General features: G+C 57.2%; 4 protein-coding genes across 4 annotated transcripts; 1 reads left to right on the forward strand and 3 right to left on the reverse strand.

Annotated features, from left to right (window-relative positions):
• Nucleotides 1-1,962: 1,962 nt before the first annotated feature.
• Nucleotides 1,963-6,957, reverse strand: BESB_006220 (uncharacterized protein; the record flags this gene model as incomplete). Its single annotated transcript, XM_029359377.1, has 7 exons — nt 1,963-2,390; nt 2,773-3,064; nt 3,371-3,536; nt 4,140-4,308; nt 4,572-4,743; nt 5,262-5,549; nt 6,448-6,957. The coding sequence occupies 7 exons, from the start codon at nt 6,955-6,957 to the stop codon at nt 1,963-1,965; spliced, it is 2,025 nt and encodes a 674-aa protein (XP_029222290.1).
• A 2,621-nt stretch (nt 6,958-9,578) lies between these two features.
• BESB_006230 (uncharacterized protein) lies at nt 9,579-12,058 on the reverse strand (the record flags this gene model as incomplete). The annotated part of the gene is made up of 4 exons (XM_029359378.1): nt 9,579-10,092; nt 10,510-10,714; nt 11,134-11,205; nt 11,785-12,058. 4 exons carry the CDS (start codon nt 12,056-12,058, stop codon nt 9,579-9,581), a joined length of 1,065 nt encoding a protein of 354 aa, XP_029222291.1.
• A 2,000-nt stretch (nt 12,059-14,058) lies between these two features.
• BESB_006240 (uncharacterized protein) lies at nt 14,059-15,738 on the reverse strand (the record flags this gene model as incomplete). Its single annotated transcript, XM_029359379.1, has 1 exon — nt 14,059-15,738. One exon carries the CDS (start codon nt 15,736-15,738, stop codon nt 14,059-14,061), a length of 1,680 nt encoding a protein of 559 aa, XP_029222292.1.
• A 2,414-nt stretch (nt 15,739-18,152) lies between these two features.
• BESB_006250 (uncharacterized protein) lies at nt 18,153-20,534 on the forward strand (the record flags this gene model as incomplete). The annotated part of the gene is made up of 1 exon (XM_029359380.1): nt 18,153-20,534. One exon carries the CDS (start codon nt 18,153-18,155, stop codon nt 20,532-20,534), a length of 2,382 nt encoding a protein of 793 aa, XP_029222293.1.
• Nucleotides 20,535-21,224: the final 690 nt, after the last annotated feature.

The raw sequence follows: 21,224 nt of genomic DNA on the forward strand, positions 1-21,224 counted from the left end.
TGTGCTCGCGCGACGCCGTGTTCACACATAAATGAGCCTTGTGCGTGCTCGAGTTATGACGGTTTCAGTGAATATGCGAGTGCTTTGCATGCATGCGAGGAAAGTGCGATTCGAGACGACTCTATCGTCCCCTCCGATGCAGCATTGCTTGACACTCTCAGCGGAAAGCCAGGCATCGGCCTAGACAGGTGCACAGATAACGGAAACGTACACGGGTTCCTCCCCAACAAACACGTCAACAGAAAATTTCTTCTTTCCACGTGGTTATAGGAGGCGTGTGTCAAGCGCAAGGGCCTCGAAGCCTATTCTTCTGTTAGCTCCAGGCGTCTCGCCGCACTCACTCGATGCAGCTCGCTTTCAGCTCGCACGTATCCTAGGCACGAGAGAGGACACATCTACCGACACGCACACAAATATATGTATATATAATACAGATATACACGTATATATATATATATATATATATATATTACGCGCATGCTGCTGGCGTGATTTGCCCGTGTCTCCGGCTGGGAAAGACCGTTCCTCCGCAGTGCGACCAGAGTTTCGCCTTCCTGAGCCGCGAGGATATCCCAGGATCACTCGATTTGACTGGTTGCCTTTCACGACCCCAGAGATCACGGTCTGGGAATGTGTATGATCTGTCACACACAGAAGGCCCGCAAGATGCGTGGAAGTTGATCCTCTGAAAGTGGCTCGAATGCATGCAGGCGTGCCGCCCTCGATGGCATGCCACCATCTTTGATACATGTTTTACTCGTACCTTACACGGGTAGAGCTTGTGCTGTCTGGCGTTTAGGGTGTGGGTGTGTGCGAAGGCTCTCGCTCGCAGCAGATCTCTGCAGTCTTACACGCGGAGCCGCTCTGCATGCACCCGCCCCAGGCCCCTGTGGTCTTCTTCGTTTTCTCCTGGCAGATAGGATGCGTGGACACGGAAGAAAGTGAGTCCCTTTTTAACCTTTTTGCTGAGAGACGCTCGCCCTTCTGCTCAAGTGCGGAGCGAGGCCTTCTGCCGACTCAAAATGTGCGCGGCACGCGGCATATTCTCCACCAAAGCGTTCTTAGTGCGTTGTTTTCTTTTCCTGGTTAATAAGGTCGATGGAATACGCAAGCGTCGCTCGCGTCGGCAGGCAGACTACTTCCACGCTCCGAAGATATTAGATGTTTTCAAATCTTGCTCTTTCCTTTGCATCTCTACTCGCAAGCTCCTTTGTGCGGGTGTGAAAAGTACAATATTTTGTGACCCAGGAGATGGAAGGAATGATTCGTGATGTCTGGAGGCTGGAAAAAGAGACATTCGTTCTTCCTCTTTTCAAGAGAGAGACGTTTCAACGAACCGGGAGAGGAACATTGAGGATTTCTCAGTCAAAACACAGAAAATGGTCCGAAACACAGGGCTCCACCCCAGCCTCGCAGATACTCTTTCCAGGATAGGTTCACACTCCTCAAGAAAAAGCAGAAAACGAGCCCAGAATATGAAAACTTAAAAAATCTGAACCTTTGAATGGACACGCGGTGACGGCGCATGATTTGTCCTCGCCGATCCGGGACGCGAATTCTGTCTCATGTTTCGCAGCTAACGCGTCGCCTCCGACTCCCTTCTCAATCTCACTATTCTTATCCTATGCTACATCATGGCCTCCGACTTCCACTGATCTGTTTCTCTCTACACTTTCCGCGCGAGAACGTCCACACACACATACTCACGCATACGCGCACATAGACATATATACAAACATGTATATATATGAATAGTAGCCTCAGTCTCTTTTTACTCCGGCACACCAGGCGCCTTAGAGATTCCCCCACTGGGAGAGATGAAAACGGTTCACGCTCTTGCCAGCAGTGACCGCGTGTCGACCCCGAAGGAGCTCGACGCTGCGCCCGCGACGTGACGATCTGCTCGAGTACGCACATCGGCTGGCAGCTCGTTTTTTTCGCCTCAAGCGAGTCTTTTTCCCTTCACGATTCCTCCGCGGGCGCTTCTGCCGCGTCTGTTGCGTCCTCTTTTTCTTCGGGCCTCACCGCTGCTCCAGCGTCTTCCTGTGTGCCTGCTGCCTCAGCCTTTGCTTTTTCAACGGGCTCAATCGCCTCGCCGCCCTTGTTCTCCTTCTCCGCATCTGCCTGGCCTGCAGCCATCGGCTTCAATTCCTTGTCTCCCTTTGACTTGGTGAGTTCTTCTTTAAGCTTTCCCTTCTCTCTGTTGGTTGCGCTCTTCGTCGACCTCTCTGTCTCGTCACCGTGCTCCAGGCGCTGAAGACGCCACTGGAGCGCCTCGACTGTATTGCGCGCCCACGCGACAGTCTCCATCACAGTCTGCTGCAGACGCTCGACGTTCTCCTCTGCCGACGTGAGCATCGACTGAAGCTCGCCCTGTTGCTCTTCAATCACTGAAAAAAAAAAATCCCGCAACGCGTGTTGCTGGCTGTCAGACTCGACAAACACAAAAAAGGAAAACGCCACTGAAAAAGAAGCAAAAGACACCCAAGGACCAAACTCTCCGCTTCCCGAAAAAAGAGCAACTTTCTTTTGGAGCTGCATCCACCAGCTTATACCACGACTCTAGAGAGACAGCGCAACCGGACTCTGACGTTGTATAATAGGCTTGCGTCATCGTCTACATGTGGATTTCTGAGTGACAAACTGGTGTTTCTGCCTTGTGCACGAGCCGCGCCTCGACAGCATCAAGCCCCAGATGAGCGAGGGCCGCTGCGGAAGAAGAGTTCTACGGCTTTTCGGGGAGGCCCGGAGACCGTGTCTTGCCGCTCTCACCTCCGAGGCGCACAGAAATGCCGCCTGCCTCTTGGTGGAGGGTTTTCAAGGCCCTGAGGCGTTCGACGACGGAGGGTAGCGCCGCAGCGGCGCTCTTCCAGCGTTCACAAAGATCAAACATATCCTCGACACGCTGGTCATCCCCCGCCCCGGCTCGCGAACCGCCCTTTGCGTCGCGGCCTCCATCGCTGTTTCGCCCCTCGGAATCGCCGTGGCGGTCGAGCTGCGGAGCCACGTGCGAATCCATCTCTCGCCGCCGGTGCTGGAGCGCATGCAACTCGTGAAGCAGGGACTGCAGAGACACACATCACACCACCTTGCTGCTTCCGTGGGGGGGGGGGGGGGGGGGGGGGGGGGGGGGGGGGGGGGGGGGGGGACGCGACCTACCAGGAAACCCAGACCTCGACGCCAAGTTGCGAAGAGCTTCCAGCGAGCCTCTCGCCGTATGAACTCCAGATGCTCCTCCGAACCGAACTTCTCCAAACAGTGGAGCCCGATGCACACGCCAGCGAAAGACAGCTCCACTCTAAATCCTAGGACGAAAACCATACGGGAAAAAAACCTGCTCCTGTCTGTCTCCGCCTCTGCAGCTCCTCACTTGCGTGCGCTTGTGCAGCTGCTCAATTTTCGCTTGATCGAGCAAGGAGATCTTCTGGGAGATGGCTGTGACAGCCTGCTGGAGGTCGGCGAAGGGCAACAAGCTGATGCTGCTCATCCCAATGCGGCCCTCGACCTGCGCGAGACGCCTCTCGAGCGTCGCGACTCTTGAAAAACGAAGACACACCAAGCATGCACCATCCACTAGACAACAACTACAGCTAGCCTTCCTGTCACACTTACTACAATGGGATCCCTATGCATTCAGAAATCTACCCGTGAATGGAACTCTGACCTCAGAGACGCCCATACGGGGCCCCGGCGACAGATCGCCTTCGAGGTACGAGACAACTGCAGCCTTTCGCCCAAGCAAGCGCCTCGGCGCGCCGCGCATCCGACACCACCCAACGCGCACCACCAAGCTTGCAGCCGTCACGGTGACCGCGGATTTACGATACGCATCGCCACAGTGTTCAGAACGCTCGCATCCTCTAGCACCCACAAGTGACGCGCAGCGCCGCTCAAAAATCGAGATCCACTCTAGTCCCACTTTTCGGGGCGCATAGAAAATACCTGCATGCGTGAACATATATATATGTCTATCGAGGGCAAGTCTTCCTTGCTGCTGCGGCGCAGCGGCTGACTCCCGGCGGCTGCACTCTGCTCTGAGGCGCATGCACGGCCTACGTAGTCCTCTGCGCACAGAAGTGGAGTAAAATATATCAAACTATCATGCGCACACACCGAAAATGAACGGATAAAGAACTCACCTGCTGCTTTCCAGCAGAGGCCTGAGTGAAGGGACGCAGTAGATGTCGTATTGAGTCGTTCCGGCGTTCGCAGCTTCTCCTGTCGAGCCCGTCGAGCCCGCGACGACGCGGGCCGCCCCGGTGTCTCCCTGGGGCTCTGCGGCCTTCTCTTGATCCTCCTTCTTCTGCTCTACAAACACCCACGCCGCTCACCGGAGAGGCCAAGGCAATCCAAGCGCACCAAAGACTTCAAACACGCAATGCCCTGGCTGTGAATCTTTTTACGTTCTCCTCTGCCGCGAGGACAACACGCACGCCCCACTACACCGCCCGAACTTCCTGCGCCTTCTCGGCGTCCTGCAACCTCACGCACCGCGACTCGTCTGGCCTCCGCGTGCCTGCGAACCCCCCCTCCCGCCACCCCTGATGGATTCCAGCTAAAGCGACACTTACCTGCTGGCGCGTCGCCAGCTTCCTTCGTGCATGCGCTGGCGACTGTCTGAAGGTTTTGTTGCACTTGCGACAGATGCTGGAGAAGCAGCTGGCTGCCGCTCTTCTTGCCCGTGGTTGGTTCGACGCCGGCGAGCAGTCGCTGGAGCGACGGGTCGTTCATCACGCTCAGAATCTGCAGAAGCCAGGCGGGAGGTCACGCGTCGCGCACATGAGACGCTTTTTGTCGCGTTCTACAGCGAACGCCTCGGCAAGGAGCTTTTCGCGCGTGGTGTGTCAGACACAAGCGGGCACAGGACGCAGAGAGAAGGGCAGCTGTGCGCCCTCTGCGGCGCATGCGCGGACCGAGACATCTGTGCGTGACCAGGCGTCTGCGCGGCTTTGCCTGTACGCGTCCCTACGCCCCGCCTAGAGTGCTACCGGCAACGCGCGAGGCGGAATGAAATGTGGTACGTGCACATGTGGCAACCGGCAGGCAGCGCACGAGACTCTACGGAACAGCGCAGGCAACGGCTCGCAAGGTAGAAGAAAAGTGCCAATCCCTGTCGGTTCAGAGAGTTGCGAAGGCGAGAGTCACGAGTCCCTGAAGCTGAGCGAGGCAATGCCGAGCACGGGGTAAGGGGGGGAGGGGGGGGGGGGAACAGGGAAGAATAATTTCCTCTACGCGCCGACAGCAGGGCGGCACCTGCTCACCTGCATGCGGAGGCAATCGAGTTCCCCCATGAGGGAGACGGGATCGCGGCCAAAGAGCAGCGTCTGCTTCTCCTCAGGCGTCAGGATCTTCTGCGTGTACATCGTTCTCAGCACCGGTCCGCCGTTCGTTTCTGCGTCCTTGGCTTCCGCGTCTCCGTCGTCGTTCACGCGCTCCCGGACAATGAAGGAAGAAACAAAGTCCAGCATCTCCTCGACCTCCATGCGCAGGCGCTGGAGTCTTCCCAAAGGCGTCTCGAAGCACGTGTTTCCGAGCTCGAAAATCGACATCTGGGCACCAGGCCGCATCCACAGACAGGCACACACACGTGCAGACAGACCGCAGCTGCCTGCGAATACATCCCTCTGCTCCGTGACTGGAAAGCGCGCAGCGCACATACATGCACGCACATGCGGGCACATCGAGTCACATACAGTCTGTCTACGAGGCGTTAGACAAGCGAGGCGTCGTAGCGATTTCTCACATACCTCCGCGCGAGTCCACCCCCACGCCTGGAAGAAGAACCACCCGCCAGCGTCGCGTTACGCGCGGGACTGCGTGGTAGCGCGGGAAGGAATTGTCCATTTCTTGCATGGAGAGCCCACACGCATGCATGCGGCGGTCTGTGGAACTTCGCGCGCAGCGCTCACTACCCCAAAATGAAGAGAAGGAGAAAAAAACCCCAGCGTCGCTCTCATCGTCGGCTTACTCGCCGCTGTCCCACGTCCTCCACGCGGCTACATCACAACAAGGCCTGCATGCTTTGCCGCATGGTGTGCTGTATACGCGACTATACATATGCATGTTCCCCCTCCCATTCACAAAAATGTCAAGAAGGACGGCACGCGGCACCGTTGAGACACGCTCTCGAAAGAATATCGTCCGGTGGTGCTTAGCTGAAGCGAAGCCAGGCACATGGATACACCGTGGCTGGACGCCGAAGGAGCGATGTCGCAGACATGCATGTCGTGTCTGCCTCCGCGCACACACATACCGATACACACATCTCTATTTTGCCCTATAACATAAGAGAGAAAACGAGCTCGCGCGGGCGACTGGAGCTTCAAATAAAAATTGCCTTTCAGCCGCCACTGTTTTTCTCTTTCCTCATTCCAGGACACTGTGGTCACCATCCCGGCGCGCTCTCGCGCCCGCCTGTCGTAAGTCAAAATGCTTTCTTTCGCTTACCGAGGAGACGTGTTGGACGCTTTCGCCGCCCCGTTGCGAGGCTGCAGGCGAGAGCTCGAAGTCCGCCATTGTTTCGAAGGCGCGAGTCATGCGCCGTCTCATCGTGGGCTGCTTGGCGAAGCCTTGGTCGAACTGCGTCGTCTTGTACGTTTTGCCGCGGAAGGTCTCGAAGGCCACGCCGGGCTCCAGGCTCTCCTCGTCGACATCGCAGCTCTTCGCCCTGAAGGCGCGCACGGGGGCCCCGGAGAGCGCGTCGGCCTGCGACGTCTGCGGCGCAAGGGAGACTGCGGGATCTGGAATGTACTCATAGACCTCCTTTTCCAAGGAAGTGTTCAGCGCAGAAGACGAAATCGAGGGGGCTACGCGTGCCGTGTCCAGGCCGCCCGCGCCCGCGCGCCGCGCCGAGAGAGGGAGCGTAGAGACCGAGAAGGCGTCGCCAGCTGGGCGAGGAGAAGACGCGCCCGGGGCACGCGCAGCTGCCATCTCCGCCGTGGGTTCGCTGTCTGACATCTTTGGAGTCACACGTCGCGGAAGTGCAAAAAGCTACCCAAAACGCCAGGGAGCAACGACGCAAAGGGAAAAGAAGGAAGGAGACGACTGGGAAGAAAAGAGCAGAGGCAAGTCCGCGGAAGGCGCAGGCAGAAATGAGATGAAAATACAAGCACGGAGGAACAACACAGCAGAGGCGAGCTGGTGCGTGGCAGAAAAGTCATGAGAGGCGCTACGGGAATCAGGAGCAATGCGAAGACGAGGCCGATTACAGAGCCTCCCCCGAGGCTGCGCACTTGGAACACGGAATGGCGCAGAGCGCAGATCAACGTGAAATCCGATAACGCCCCAGTGATTAGGCCGAATCAAGCGACACAGAGACGATGTTTCGTTTCCAGAGACTGGGGAGCGACGCATGCGATGCGTACACACTTGTAAAACGGGCGCCCGTCCAATGAGACACCGCTGTGGAACCTGCTCCCTCCACTGCACCTCACTGCAACGGAATTTGACCAGTCATGCCCAAACTTGTCGAGCGGGACTCGTTCCGGTCACAACATAACAGCTGTGCAGGAGATTTTCCTCACCGACCGATAGGTAACGAAGTTGTCGTCAAGCCGCCATGCGGTCGAGCTGATCGTGGAAGCAAAAGCAAGCGAAAACACGCTTCGAGGCCGGCGAAAACCAGCGAAACAGTCACCGCGCTTCCACGAGGTGGGTGAAAAGTGTATCTGGGCGCGTTCATAAACTTTTGTGAAGGGTATGTACACTGGCTATTTGGGCGACGTCGAGCTGAATGCTTGAGAACCGGATTGACGAGACCGCCATAATCCAAGAGAAATACAGCGAGGCCCCGCTGACTCTTTTCTGTCGCGTCACTCTAGTAGCAGTCGTTCTCGCCTGACTCTGAATCTCCTCCTTCGTTCCTCTTTTATACCCCATTCAACTGAGAGAGAAAAGGAAACCGCCTTGCAAGCCACCAATGCAAAGAAGGGCCCGCGCGTCATAGTCGACGTGGCCGCCAGTGTGCATGCATGCGTGGTGTTTGTTCTCTTTGCAGGCCTTCGAACTTGACTCGCTGTTTGCCCCCTCCGTCCTCTATTTCGACCCAAAATGTGCGCTTCTGATGCGTCGCAGGACGATTCGAGGGAGATTGGGCTGACAAAGCAGACCGCACAAACAGGGAACACTAGCAGGGACACATGTAGCAGACAACTTGGCGGCAGCTACGGAACGAGGAGGAAGAGGATCAGTACACTCGGGCTACTGCCCGTCGATACTGGGGGCATGTCGCAATTTTACCAGTGGTGTTCAGCTGTAGTGGTTACCATCAACACGATAGATGGCTACAAGCGCTCCTGCAGCAAGTCTCGATCGGACTGACTCGGGGGCTCAGGCCTTTCCGTGGATGCTTGTGAGGTCTGTCACCCGTTTCTCAAGGCTGACGCACTCACGAGCGCCACCTCCGTCAGAGCCGTATGAAACAGATGCGGGATGTCTATCATGCCCAGAGTTGAGGACAAATGGTGAATACATAATTGATGCTTGAATCAGCAAGTGCACAGCCCCATTACCTGCGCCATAGCCGGTGATACCTCGCCGAGCTGTCATCCTCGAGTCGTTAGTTCTGCTTGGAGCAAGGACTAGACTACCGACGGCTCAAACCCCCTCCAGGGGGAGCAGCGACAGGAATGCGTTTGACATAAACAGTCTCTTGGAAACGACATGCGCAGGGGCGTAGCTGCTGCCCGTGATATGTAGATGTTACGTTCCACTTATCGTGAGCTCAATCAGGCAATTCCAAGCGAATCCGCCACGAAGGCTGACGTCGGAGAAGCAGACAGGGCAGAAGACGATCTCGTGGTACATGCACCGCGCATTCTTCTGTACTTCAGTTTTCGGGGCGCTTGTTCATGCAGGGCTTCCCTTTCGTGTGCATTGAATCGCTCACCAGACGTAAAATGGCCTGTTTCCGTATTCGGCTTGTTTTACAACCTCTATGCTAGAATTCTACAAAACGCGCACGGTGACCGTGCCGCAGGAAATCGCGAGCGCAGGCTTGGTGTGTTTCTTCGTGAAACTCCCGTCTTTTCGTTTTCAGAAAGAAACGATCAGCAGAATATGAATCTCGCGTGGCACCCGCTGACGCGTGCCCTCCTAAATATCAGTGCTGAAGACGTGAATTGAAGACTGGTAGCTACATAGCGCGCCTCTTGCCAAAAGTCTACCTGAGAACCGGAGCTCCGCCCCACCAGAGAAACGTGATTGTCTCTTTTCGCGTGGGGGAGTAGATCAAAACGGTTCTTGAAACCAGACTAGACATAAACAGATTGCTGAGTTTGGTGGCGAGGGTACAAATACGCGCACGCAAACCGCGCGCTGCCCGTTGACGCAGGCAAAGCACCTGAATTCTGAAAACTGTGTGCAACGCCACGTGAAAGACGCCTCGCGCTCTTTCCCTGGGGTCTACTCTCCTTTTTTCCAAAACGAGCGAGCACGAGCACAAATGAGCGACGCACATGTCTACGCGAGTGCCCGCAAGTTTTCTTGCCTGACAAATCCACCGAGACTTCGTTCTGCACTTCGGTTCCTAAGCGCTTCTCGTACAGACGCGTCGACTGACTTCAGCCGTGGCGTGGATTTTACTTTCGCTTTCTGTTCCACCTGTTTCGCTGGCGTTTCTTGTTTCCCTCGCGCTCGCCCTGGAGTTCGCCGCGCATGCGCTTCCGGCGGAGCCTTTTCTGCTCAAGCTCCTCGGCGCGGGTCTGCACGTCCTTCTTCTTGATCCACGCGTCGAAGGCCGACTCAGGATCTTGGAACTCGCCACCGGACCTGGTTTGCTTCGCGTTCTTCTCGCGCTCCTTCTTCCACGCGGCGATCTCCTTCAGCTCCGCGTTTCGGCGGCGCGCCTCCTCCTGCTCGCGGACGAGCTTGTGCCCGCTCGAGCGATTGAACTTCTTGTTCAGCTTCTTCCGCTTCTTCTCCTCGAAGTCCGCCAAATGCTCCTTCTCAGCCGCAAGCCGCTCGCGCACGCGCGCCATGTGATTGTCAGTCTTCAGCATCTCTGCCAGAAAGTCCGAGGGACGGGTGAACTTGAGGCGCCGCTGCCGAAGCCGCGTGAGCGCCACCACAGCCGCGCTCGAGGTCAGGCGCATGCTGAGAAAAGAAAAAAACATAGAGAAAAAACGCACAGTGACCCGGGCGCTTGTCCGGCTAGCGCCGCGGGCAGCGAATTTAGCCACACCGAAGACAAACACCGCAGAAATCCGCTCGACCGACCCTCACGAATATGTGCGCACACATGTGCCCATAGATACACCTATGGCTGGACGCGCATCTCGAGCGGCGATGCACGCTAGGCAAACCAGCTCCAGCTGGAGATATCTCACACAGAAGATGAGGCCGGCTCCTCGTAGTCGGACGTGTAGATGGGAATGTATTCACTCATCCCGTGGCGCACGTTTATTCACCGCAACAGCGAGACTCGAGACACGTCGGAGAACGCTCCTCGTCGCGCGCGCACTCGCGTGTGCATAGGCGCCCCTCGGGGGTCCATCAGGGCCGCGGTCTTACAAGTATTTTTCTCTCTCCAGATCCTGGTTGGCGCCGATGGATTTCTTTTTCTTTTCGCCGAGTTCGTCGCCGTCCTCAGCCTCTTCACTTTTCTTCTCAGCACCGCTCACAGGCGCGGCGACCACCGCGAGCGTCTCAATCCACGGCACCCGGCGCATGCCCGCTGGGGGTTTGTAGCGGATCTCCTCGAGTTTCTGCTCCAGGCCTGCAGCGCAAACGACCACCCGAACCGCGAATCAAGCCGCCAGGGAGGGAGCCCACGAAGCCAAGCGTCGTGAGCGAAAATTCGCGCAGAATGTACTTCACCACGGCAACGACGACTGGAGTCAACTCGAATCGAGGGGTGACGACCAGCGGCGAAACCCCTCGAGGTCGCCGCTAGACGACGTCACGAAAAGTCAGACTCGCGCAGCGAGGCAAAGAACACCCCAAAACTCGAGGGAAACCGCACCGAAGCTCGACTGTTTAGATTCGTTTTCCATGACCTCCAGCGCCTCCCGCTTCCTCAGGAACAAGCATGACGCATTTTGAAAAATTCCAGGCTATTCCACGCACGATGAGCGAGCGACCTGAGAGTCTACACAGAGTCGTCAGCAAGCTTAACACTCAGGTCGACACACGCACCTGGAATATCGTTGACGGCAATCATGCCGCGACTCTGGCCTCGCTGCTCAGCGGCGGAGACGGCCTTCTGATCTGAGGGAAACCAAAAACACAGGTCGTGAAATAATTATGTGTATACTGTAAGGAGATGCAGATGGATGCTCAGACACGAATGGACATATATACATGAAATCACACTGCAGAAACACCAGAGATCATCCCAAAAAGAAGCAGCACGCGTCGCAGCGGCGAGCTGTTTGCCGCTCTCACACAAACTCTCCACATACGTGCCGCTCAACTCTCAAAGCGACGCTTCGAAGGTGGAGCTGCTTCACGTGGTGCAAGTTGCAGCCCCTTCGCGGGTTCACATGTTTACGAAGAAAATTGAACGCGATAAGGGGTCTGGAAGATCCCCGCAAACCAGGCGCAGGAGACTCTGCGAAAAGCACGGTTGCATTCGCGCTCGGCGGAAGGACGCGCGATCCACTCTGCAGCCGACAGGCGATTTCACAGGAAGAAGGGAAATAGTCGAGCGCCACCAGCGGCAGAGATACAGATAGAGAGAGGCCACAGCAGACGTCTCTATAGCCACGTGAACACAACCGTGTACATAGGATTTATCTACTATATATCATTTGTTTTTCCACGCCCCCAAGACTGCAGCAGACGTACTGGCTTTGTTGAGGACCCGTTCATTGGGGAGCTTGGTGTAGCCGAGCTCAGCAAGGCGCTGAAGCTGTTCATCATCCTCTTCTTCTTCGTCTGCACGGCGCGCTGCGTCGCCGTGGATGTCGTTCAGTTTCTGGCGGAACTGCGCAAGAAGGAGAGCTTGTTCGTCGTCGTTCAGCTCCTCCTCCTCTTGTGCCGAGAAGGGCGCGAAGTGAGAAGGCAGCGCCGGAAGGCGCGAGACCCGCGAAGACTTCTGTGCGTGCTCAGGCTTTCCCATGTTGAAGCGCGAAGTGCTTCAAGCCCTGAACCCTGCACTCGCTGAAGTCCCCTCAGAACCGCAACACCGAGATGAGGCTCGACGCAGAAAGGAAAATCCAGAGACCTCCCGCAGCAGGCGGATGGCGTCGACGTACTGAGTACGAAGATGCTCAATCGCCTCTAACTCCCTGGCAAAACGGGGTTGCCGGCGTTCACAGAGACAAGGGAGGTAGTATATGGACAAGAAAATGCCCCAGAAAACGTACACGAAGTTAAAAACGTGAGGCTTGTGCGCTGAAAGGCCCAATCTCCACCCTGCGAGCGCGTGAGCCGCTCAATACAAGTTACATCTAAACAGCAAACCGTCGGTGCTCAAACGCGAAGAATGGCGAACCACGCTCCGCACAATGTCGTGGGTGACAGAAGTGCGCCGTAGGATTCATAAGCGGGAGTTCTGATGTGAAAGAGGGAGGCATGACAACAATCGGTTGCATCGCGACGTGACGACTGAGCGCCGCGCTGCGAAAAAGAGTCACCTGACGGCGGCAGCAGACTGCCGAGGGCTGAATAGAGACAACTGGCGCAAATTTGCCCAGCGAAGAGGAAGGAAAGCGACAGTAACGGCCAGAGAGTTGTTGAAAAGAAGGAGAGTGTCCTCAGAGGCTTTGTTTTCTTTACCCCCACACAATTTAGGAAAATTTCGCGTGCATGCAGTGCGATCTTTCGCGTAGACGCAGGCGATTTTCGCCGGCGTTGCTGGGCATGCGAGCGAACAAGGGCCTCGGAAGAAGGTTCTCCGAAATGGAGTCGTGTCAAAAAGTCTGCGTCGCCGCTTTCCTGTGCTTTTCTCTCAGCTTCCCCAGGGGTCGTTAGCGTGTCGCTCGCTTGCGTGCGCCACGTCCAGCTCCCTCTCGCAGAGAAGAGAACTACCGTTCAGGACTTTAAGCTTATTGCACGCGTTGTGGCGAGACAGGCATCGGCACCAGTTCTTTCTTCCGAACGAACTAGCCGCTTAGGCTGACCGCGTGAGGAGACTTGCGAGGGCGCCTATCATCCCGCATAGTGCCACTCTTCAGCAGGGGCTGACGCCGACGTATATCTACGTGTAAATATCTACATGTACTATATACACACGGCACAGAAAGATGTCGCGAATGCAATCGCGGGAGGATTGCTTGGCAGCAGAGAGATGGCCACCAGTAAATTGTTTGTATGCAATCTTTGCTGTGTTAGCCTATGCCAAGAGGAAACTCAGCACAGCCGCCTTCATCTCACGCAGCGTTCACCCGCCGTGTTAGACACACTCACGCCCTATATATGCGTTCATGGATTCAAAATGCCAGGTCATTCGGTTATAGATTTTTATGAGTGACATGCGGCCGAGCCTAAGTAACGGTGCATAGCCTTGTTGATGACTTTACATTGACAGCTGAGCTGCATCGGCAGGTCTGAGGACTTCCGCTCGCGTCGTTTTGCGTTTGATGCATGTGTTTTCGCTGTTCAGCAGAAACGTCGACGCATCCGAGCAGAAGCCCGAACCACGTTTCTCTGGGAAAGGGTAGCGGGATGTTCGATTAAGGCGGTGCCGAAACGATAAAATTCACTCTAAAAACAAACCATACATGCCATATTCATTCCGAGTAGCACACAAATAGAAGTATACCTACTAAGTATGTCTACACGCCGCATCGGTAGTTGCACCTACATACGCACCGTATCCGATGCTGCGTATATGCACGCCCAGGAGATAGATATGTGGGTCTTCGCTCACTATAAACGCCTTTGCAGCCGCTGCAGCAAGCGTTTCGCCACGCCATATACGGACATTCGCGTGCGAGTGACGCCTTCAGATGCGTAGAAGAAACGGGACCGAAAAAATTAAGGAAAACCAGCAGCGATAGAGTTGCGACGGTGCGCAAGCAGGCGCCGCGATCAAAACATCGGGGATGAATGAAACATCCCCAACATGACCAAAGACTCTCCCCGCTACCCTGCTTCTAGGCCGCAACTGTAAGGCCCTCAGGCACTGGGGACGTGCGCGTCCCCAGTCTTTCCCCAGGAGATGATGTCACCATGGCCATAGTAGCTGCGGTCAGCCGAGGCCTTGCTCGCGAGCGCGAGCGACTCGTGCTGCGGCGCGCCAAAGTCGAGGGGGACGTTCATTCGCCCTCCAAACTTGTCCAGGTAGACGTCGGACTTGCCTCCGTACGCGCTTCCTCTGGTGCCCGTTGGGTATAGTCTCTCGTCGTCAGCGTCTTGGAACACGCACTTCATGCGGACAGGATCCTCCGGAACCTCTTCAACGGTCACGACCGGCGTAGATATGCAGCCGGTGGAGTTCCTCCTCCGCGAGGCGACGGGGCCGCCGACCGCCGGCAGCAGCTGATCTGTCACCAAGTAAGGCGTGTCTCGAGGGTTTCTGTACACCTCGCCCTGCTCTTCGGCGGCTTTCCGCATGTCGCCTCGGTACGTCTCGCTCTCCTCCGCCGCGCGGAAGACCGCGACAACGAAAGCGGTAAAATGCCCACCGTTGTCCGCCTCGTGGGCGCGGATGAGCGAGTCGAGCTCGGAGGTGATCGGGACGTCGCCATCGACGAGGTGCCTCCGGAACTGCGTCGAGGAGATGCGGTCAGCCAAGTAGAGCGCAACGAGCTTCTTCAAAAAGCCGAACTTCTCGTGGAGCGTCGCCGTCGCCGTCGTCGCCTCCTCCTCCGAGTCCTGCCCCTTGGAGAGACACGTCTCGCTCGCCTCGCCGGCGGAGGAGGCCTGACCGTCTCGTGGGTCGGCGGTCAGCGGCAGCTTGAGCGCGTGCTGCTGGACGTCACTCGCATCGATGGGGATGCCCTGGAGCGCCTGAGGCTGCGCCCAGGTGACGGGGTTGCGACGCGGCTCGTAGAAGGCTGCGCGATCAGCCTCGGTGGGGAGCGGAATGTCAGACGCGCGGCGACTGCGGGACTTGCGCTGGGACGAGGAAGCGAGGTAGCCGCTGTCGCTGGTCATGAGCGCCTGAAGCACCTGCGAAAAGGTGACGGAGCCACTCGGGCCGTAGGTCGAGAGCAGCTTCTCGAATTCGGGCGTGACCGTCACGTCCATTTGCTGGAGCGCCTGCTTGAACTGCCAGTCTCGCAGGCAGCTGCGATCCCACTGCGCGTACAGCCGCCGAATCGCGTCGGTGATCTCGGGGGTATACACGCGTCTCTGTGCGTCGCGCTTCATCTCGGCTTCCCAGGAAGACCCCGTGCCGACCAGCGCATCGGCGCTCGACGCCCGCGCCGAGGCCGCAGTTTTGCAGGTCTGCGGCAGCGGCGGCGGCCGTGCGAGGCGCCCACGGTCGAGAGTGGCTCGCGAGGCGATGCTCTCCGCGACGTTGTCTTCGAAGCACTTTGAGTACTTGTACGTTGCCAGCATCAGCTCCTTAAAGAGGACGTACCCGTCATCGGTCACTTGGCAGTACCGCATGATCAGGTCTGCCTCTGGCGTGCCGTATTTCACATTCATGTCCGCCAGAGCTGCGTTGAACTTGTCAGCCGTCACCAGCCCCGTGCCCTGCTTGTCCCGGCGCTTCAACTCCTCGCAGACAGCCGCCAGAAACCGCGGATTCTTCAGCGAGAAGTCCCCGTCACAGTCGCCGGCCTCGGACGCCTCGGTGGGGGGACCCCCGGTCAGGTGACCCGCGGCCGCATAGAGGCGATGCGTCATCGTCGCTTAGCGAACGGAGGAGCCTGGTTGAGGGCGACTGACCCGCGCGGCGGCGCAAACGAAGGCAAAAGTCGGAAGGGAGTGAAGGGGCGCAGACGAGAAGGCGGAAACAGGTGAAACAACGGTATCGAGCGAGGCAGGAATCAAGCGGCAAGACAGCAAACGAGTACAGGGAGTTCCTCGAGACTCGTGTAGCAGCCGACCGCGAAGCGTCTAGTGAAACGCAGGGAGATGTAGATCCGCGAGGAGAGAAACGAAGGCCAAGAAAAAATTGCGAGTTAGCTGGCGCTCCGTCCGAAAAAGGAGGCACTGGATAAAGAAACCTGCCACCGGATCTCTGCGCTCCTTCGTTGCTTCTGTGAATTCCTGCTTCCCCCCTTTTCCCCAAACGCTTGCGGATCTAACGGACTGTGATGATATTCAGGAGGTACTCGGGCTCAGTCAAGACTTGGACGCGCCCAGCTCAGAAAAACTGCGGATTTCCTTTTCCAGTGAATGCCGCTTGATCTGAGAAGTGGAGCCGAGAGGAAAATGAAAGTCCGCCGAGCTTCGGCTCAGTTCCTGCGCGAAAATGAACAGGGGCACGCGCCTTCTGGCTAGCTTGCGCCGATACGGAAGAGGCAGCGCTCCAGTTGTATGCCGCCGTGCGAGGCAGAGCGCGGAATCTAGATACGCCTCCGAGGTCCCATTTGGCGTCGTCCCGAGCCGTGAGAAGTAAGAGACTGCGGAATATTTCAACGCGTGGCTCACGGATCAATCGTGCGGACGCGAAGACGTCAGAGTCATCTTGGGTGGACCGTGAAGTTGTCGAAAAACCTGCTCACACTTGGCTCGGTCTTCGACGCGCAGGCGAGGGGTGCCAATCGCCAGCACTGGCGGCAGAGGCGACTGGCAACAGATGCCCCGTAGACGGGGGAGAGACCTGAGTCAATGGCATGCTCTGTTGCGACACTAGATCCTTCTGCAGGAGCTGAAAGGGCGTGACACGCCGATCGGCTGAGACCACACTAAGCCAGCCGTGAGATAAAATGAAGTTGAAACTCGATGTTTCGCCATATGATGCGTCCGCGCTGCGTTTTGCCGACCAACCCTACGTCTCGGGTCCGCTGGCCTCCGTCGCAGTGGGCGGCGCCTACTCCGAAAATGACACTGAACTCGAGGCTATTCAGACACCGTGCCTGAGAATACGAGTGAAAATAAGCATACCACGTTTCGCACCAGCAGAGACAGAGCTCACACAGTGAAAAACGGAGTAAAGCGCAGCCTCTCGCCGGTGCGCTGAGGTGACCATACTCTGCGAGGTTGACACCGTGAGCGAGCAATGAATCTCATGGTTGGAGGGCAGGAAATCCGTCACGAGAGCAGAGCCCCGGACAACAAAATCCACGCAACTCGACGACTGAAAACTGCGCCAGCTATCGGACCAACGCCTTGCCAGGAGACACTGAACTCGAGCGCCTCTCGCTCCAAAACCCTCCGTGGTGAGAGAGAGGCTCGCGCACTCTGCCATCCCGACGCGCGACTAGCTGCGCTCCCTCGCGCGACGCCAGGTATGAGAAGAAAAGGCGACTGCATGGCCTGTTCTGGCGCTGTCTTCTCGTTTAGCGGATCGTAGCGTCCTTATTTGTAGAAGATCCGTGATCTTCCGTAACTAGAACCCAGGCAGCGAACGCTGCGTGACCTCACTGACGCTCTGGGGCGGACAGGGGGTTTCCACTGCTTCCCTCTAAGCCTGCCGCTAGCCCACGGAAGGAAAGCAGTGTCTTGCTGGTTTCCGTACCTTTATCCAGCACAAGTGACTGAGTCTTTCTGTCTCTCCTCTTCCGCAAGCACTCGTGTCTGTCTTCCGCGCCGCGGAAAATTTCCAACTTCCATTCAGGTCACTGGATGCCTATCTCGCCGCGGGACTGCGCGCCTCTCCGAGGAGAATCGTCGAACCCGAAGAAAACTGACTTCAGACACAGAAGAGAGTTCAGTCTTCATCAAGGGTTCTGTGACTGTTTGTCCTAACCCGCTGAACGACGGTATTCGGATCTTTGAAGAGAATTCTCGGGATGGAAGGGACATATTTCTCCATGTCGCGTGGGAGCTGGAGGCGCCTGGAGCAGCGCGATGCTGTTCTGCTGTAGATCACCAAGAACTCATCAGCGAGTGCCTGTTGAGGTCAAGATGTCTTCCATGGCGCCGGCAATGAGTCGTGTCGCCTGCTGGGACGTATAGGAGGAGCTCGAAATGCGTCGTTTTTCTCGTTCTCTCGGCGACCCATTCCAACTGCAACTCGTTCGTAACTCCCGAAGAAGTCGCATACTGACCTCTCAGAATCGGCATTGGCTCGCGTCCTCCTGTCCCCCTATCGGGTGTCTCACGTCTCGCTCCCAGCCTTTCCTATCTCTCTTTGTTTTTTTTTGTTCACAATGAACACCTGTCCGACTGGCGTTTTGACGGGTGGCGGCGATGCTGCAGAGATCGATGAGGGCGACGAGGAGCGGAACGCGGCGCGCAGGCTCCTGCACGCTTCGTCGCGTCGCTCGCCGTCTCCTGACCTGCCAGAAGACTGCGCAACCTGCGGGAGTTCGACGCCCGATTCTCACAGCGTCTCGCCCGTGGAGCACTGCTACGCGGAGGAGTGTCTCCAGTCTCTCGACGGACCTGATATCTTTGGGACGGAGGCGTTGGAAACCGTGTGCTGCGTGGACATTCTTGACTCGTCCTACAAGCCCGACGTGCAGCAAGTCCTGGCGCTCTGGGCTCTCGCCTTGGTGACCGCGACGAGTCTGCTTCTAGTTGGTTTTTTCGGATCTTTTCGGTATCTGCGCCTCGATGGGAGTCTGGATCTCTCGCAAAACATCTGGAGGGAGGAGCTTTTCCTCTCTGCTGTGCTGCAGTTCATGGTGACGCTTCTCGGTGTTGCCTTCGGCTTCATGGCGCTCGCCGGTCATGCGCAGCTCGGCACGTCGTGCAAAGTTCAATCCCTCCAGAGGTTCTTCACGTGGTGCCTGGTGCTGCACATCGCCGCGGCCTTGTTCTGCCTGGTAACGGCGATCAAACTAACTGCGTGCAACGTCGTTTCTTCCCAGTCGCTCCCCGAAGTCTCATCCATGCCACTCTCGCCTCCTCTGCACGCTTCGCGCTTTTTTTCGCACTTTCCCCGCTTTCCTCCGTCGCTGGTTTCTTCGTCAGGACCTAGCCAGCCGCTCCGATCCCGTGCTCCTTTAAACCCTAAGCCATTTCCTGCGTCGTCCCCTGCGGCGGGGGACGGACTTCCCGCTTCATCTCACTCGTTTGATGCAACTGAGCTCCGGCCTAAGACTCTCAGGCCGCCTCACGAGGCGTCTGTCCCCGCCGCGTCAGGTTCGCTTTCTCTGTCTCCTGAGCTTCCTCCGTCTGCTGCGGCCTCCTCGGCGCCTCCCCAGCATCACGTCCCTGCGCCAGGGGACGTGCCGCTGCCCTCGGCCTTCTCGTCTGCGCCTGCGTCCTCGTCGTCTTCTGCTTCTCTTTCGCCGCCTTCAGCGGGGGGAACGAAGAAGGCCGTCCCTGTCTCCATCTATTCTGCACCGACGGTTGCGCCCTCCGAGCGGCCTTCTTCGCCTCTCACTCCCCCTGCAGTCCCTATCACAGCTGCCAACGGTGGTGCCGCTCCTTTGGTCGACGAGCGAAACACCGCTGCGTCTACTGCGCCTTCACCATCATTCGTTCCCTCTCCGCTTCGAGAGGGAACGAACGAGCTACAGTCAGCTGGATCGCCTCTCATGGACAGTTCGAGTTCTAAATTGTTCGATTCGGATGAATTGGCTGCAGAGGGAGCCAGGGTGGAGGCGTCCGCCCCTGCAGAAGCGAATCGCGCTGCTGTCGCATTTCTTAGCTCGCCTGTCTCTTCCTCGGTCTCTGGAGAGGTCAGCGGCGCGTCCCCGGCGGCTCATGCTCAGGACCTTCCGCAGCCCAGCCTTTCGCCTGAGGGATCCTCTGCAGCGAGTTCTGATCTCGCCGACGATCGCCCTGAAGCTGGCCTACAGGGAGGAATGGAGACAGGTGACGCGGCGCCTCCGCGCGGCGGCGTGGCTGCGCCGAAAAGGCGCGCCTCCGAAAGGCGCGCCTCAGAGAGTCGGGCGTCGGCGGCGTCCGCGCTGGAAGGCGACTCAGGGAGAGTCGACGTAAAGCCCCCGCGCGCTTCTCTTGTGCCTGCCCTTTCAGATCCACCCGCAGAGCAGCCCCTTTTTCTTGAGCTGCCACCGTCGGACCCGTGGCGGGACTCTCGCCAGCCGCAGCAGGTTGCCACGACCTCACCTCTGTCTAGCCTGGCGAACCTCGCACTAGGCACCTTTCAGGACCAGAGTAACAGGGGGCATATCATTACTCGCGCGTACTTTTTGCCAAACTCAGACGAACCATTCAGTATTGCGTTCGACCGGACATCGGCTTCGCGACCACTGTCGCGCGCGTCCACGTCTTCTGCCTTTCGTCGGTCGTCACCTGTTTTTTCGGGATCTTTGTCTCTCTCTGTGGGGAAGCCGGCCGCCTCTTCTGTTCGCGCCCGGCGATCCTTATTCAAAAGAGAAAATCAGGACGGGCCCGGCGACACAAGGCACGAGGAGAGCGGAGAGAGCGGGAAAGGTGAACTCTCTCTCCCGGGTTCAATTTCGAAGGAGGCTCCTCTCTATCGAAAAATGGTGATCTCTGCGATCGCAGTGAACTTCTTCGGTTTCGCTCTGCACGCACTCTGCTTTGCCGCCACCTGGCGCGTTGCGAGCAAACTCGGGAGGCTCTTTGGACTGAAAATGCCCAGAATTCCCTTCTGATTGCCAGTATGGGTTTTTGCACTTCCCAGATCCCTAAACGCTCGCGTATACATATTCATACGGGCCTTGCCTGTGTGTGGAGATTGGCGCGCGATCATGCAAAAATATATGCATATATATATATATATATATATATATATATGGTCACAGAAGTGCGTAGGAGGCGGTTAGGGTCAGAATGCGCGGCAGAAGCCCTGCGGGCTTTATCGCCAAAAGAAATTAGTATGTCTCTTTGAGTACACGAGTTACATGCGCGATCAAGAGACTTCGGCTATGATTTCATCTACGTTTCTATATGCATGCGGGGAGCGAGTGGAGCACGGGAAGCCGCTGAGAGACTCTGAAGGTTTCTCTTGCTAGCGCGAGGAAGTGAAGGAGAATCGCGGCTCCGAGATATTCTGAACAGAAACAAAGAACCCCCAGTCCGACCGAAAACGAACGATGAGCCGAGAGGGACACCACGACGCGCCAGAAGCCCGGTTGCGGTGTGCTGTGCGGGTGCAGATCTGTGTAAACCGTTTAAAGAAGTGGAAATGAACCGTTCGTCTGTGAGAAAGGAAGGGTCGGATTTCCTTTCGCATCATCCTTCGTCTGCTGTCGTGAGCGGCTAGGGGGTTTCTGTATCAGGATTTGAATAGGTTTGGTCCAATGCTTTTTTATTCTTTCTGTCGAGACGAGTCGCCTCTTCTG

The sequence above is a fragment of the Besnoitia besnoiti genome, chromosome I, assembly GCF_002563875.1.
Source record: "Besnoitia besnoiti strain Bb-Ger1 chromosome I, whole genome shotgun sequence".
Taxonomy (NCBI): Eukaryota; Apicomplexa; class Conoidasida; order Eucoccidiorida; family Sarcocystidae; genus Besnoitia; species Besnoitia besnoiti.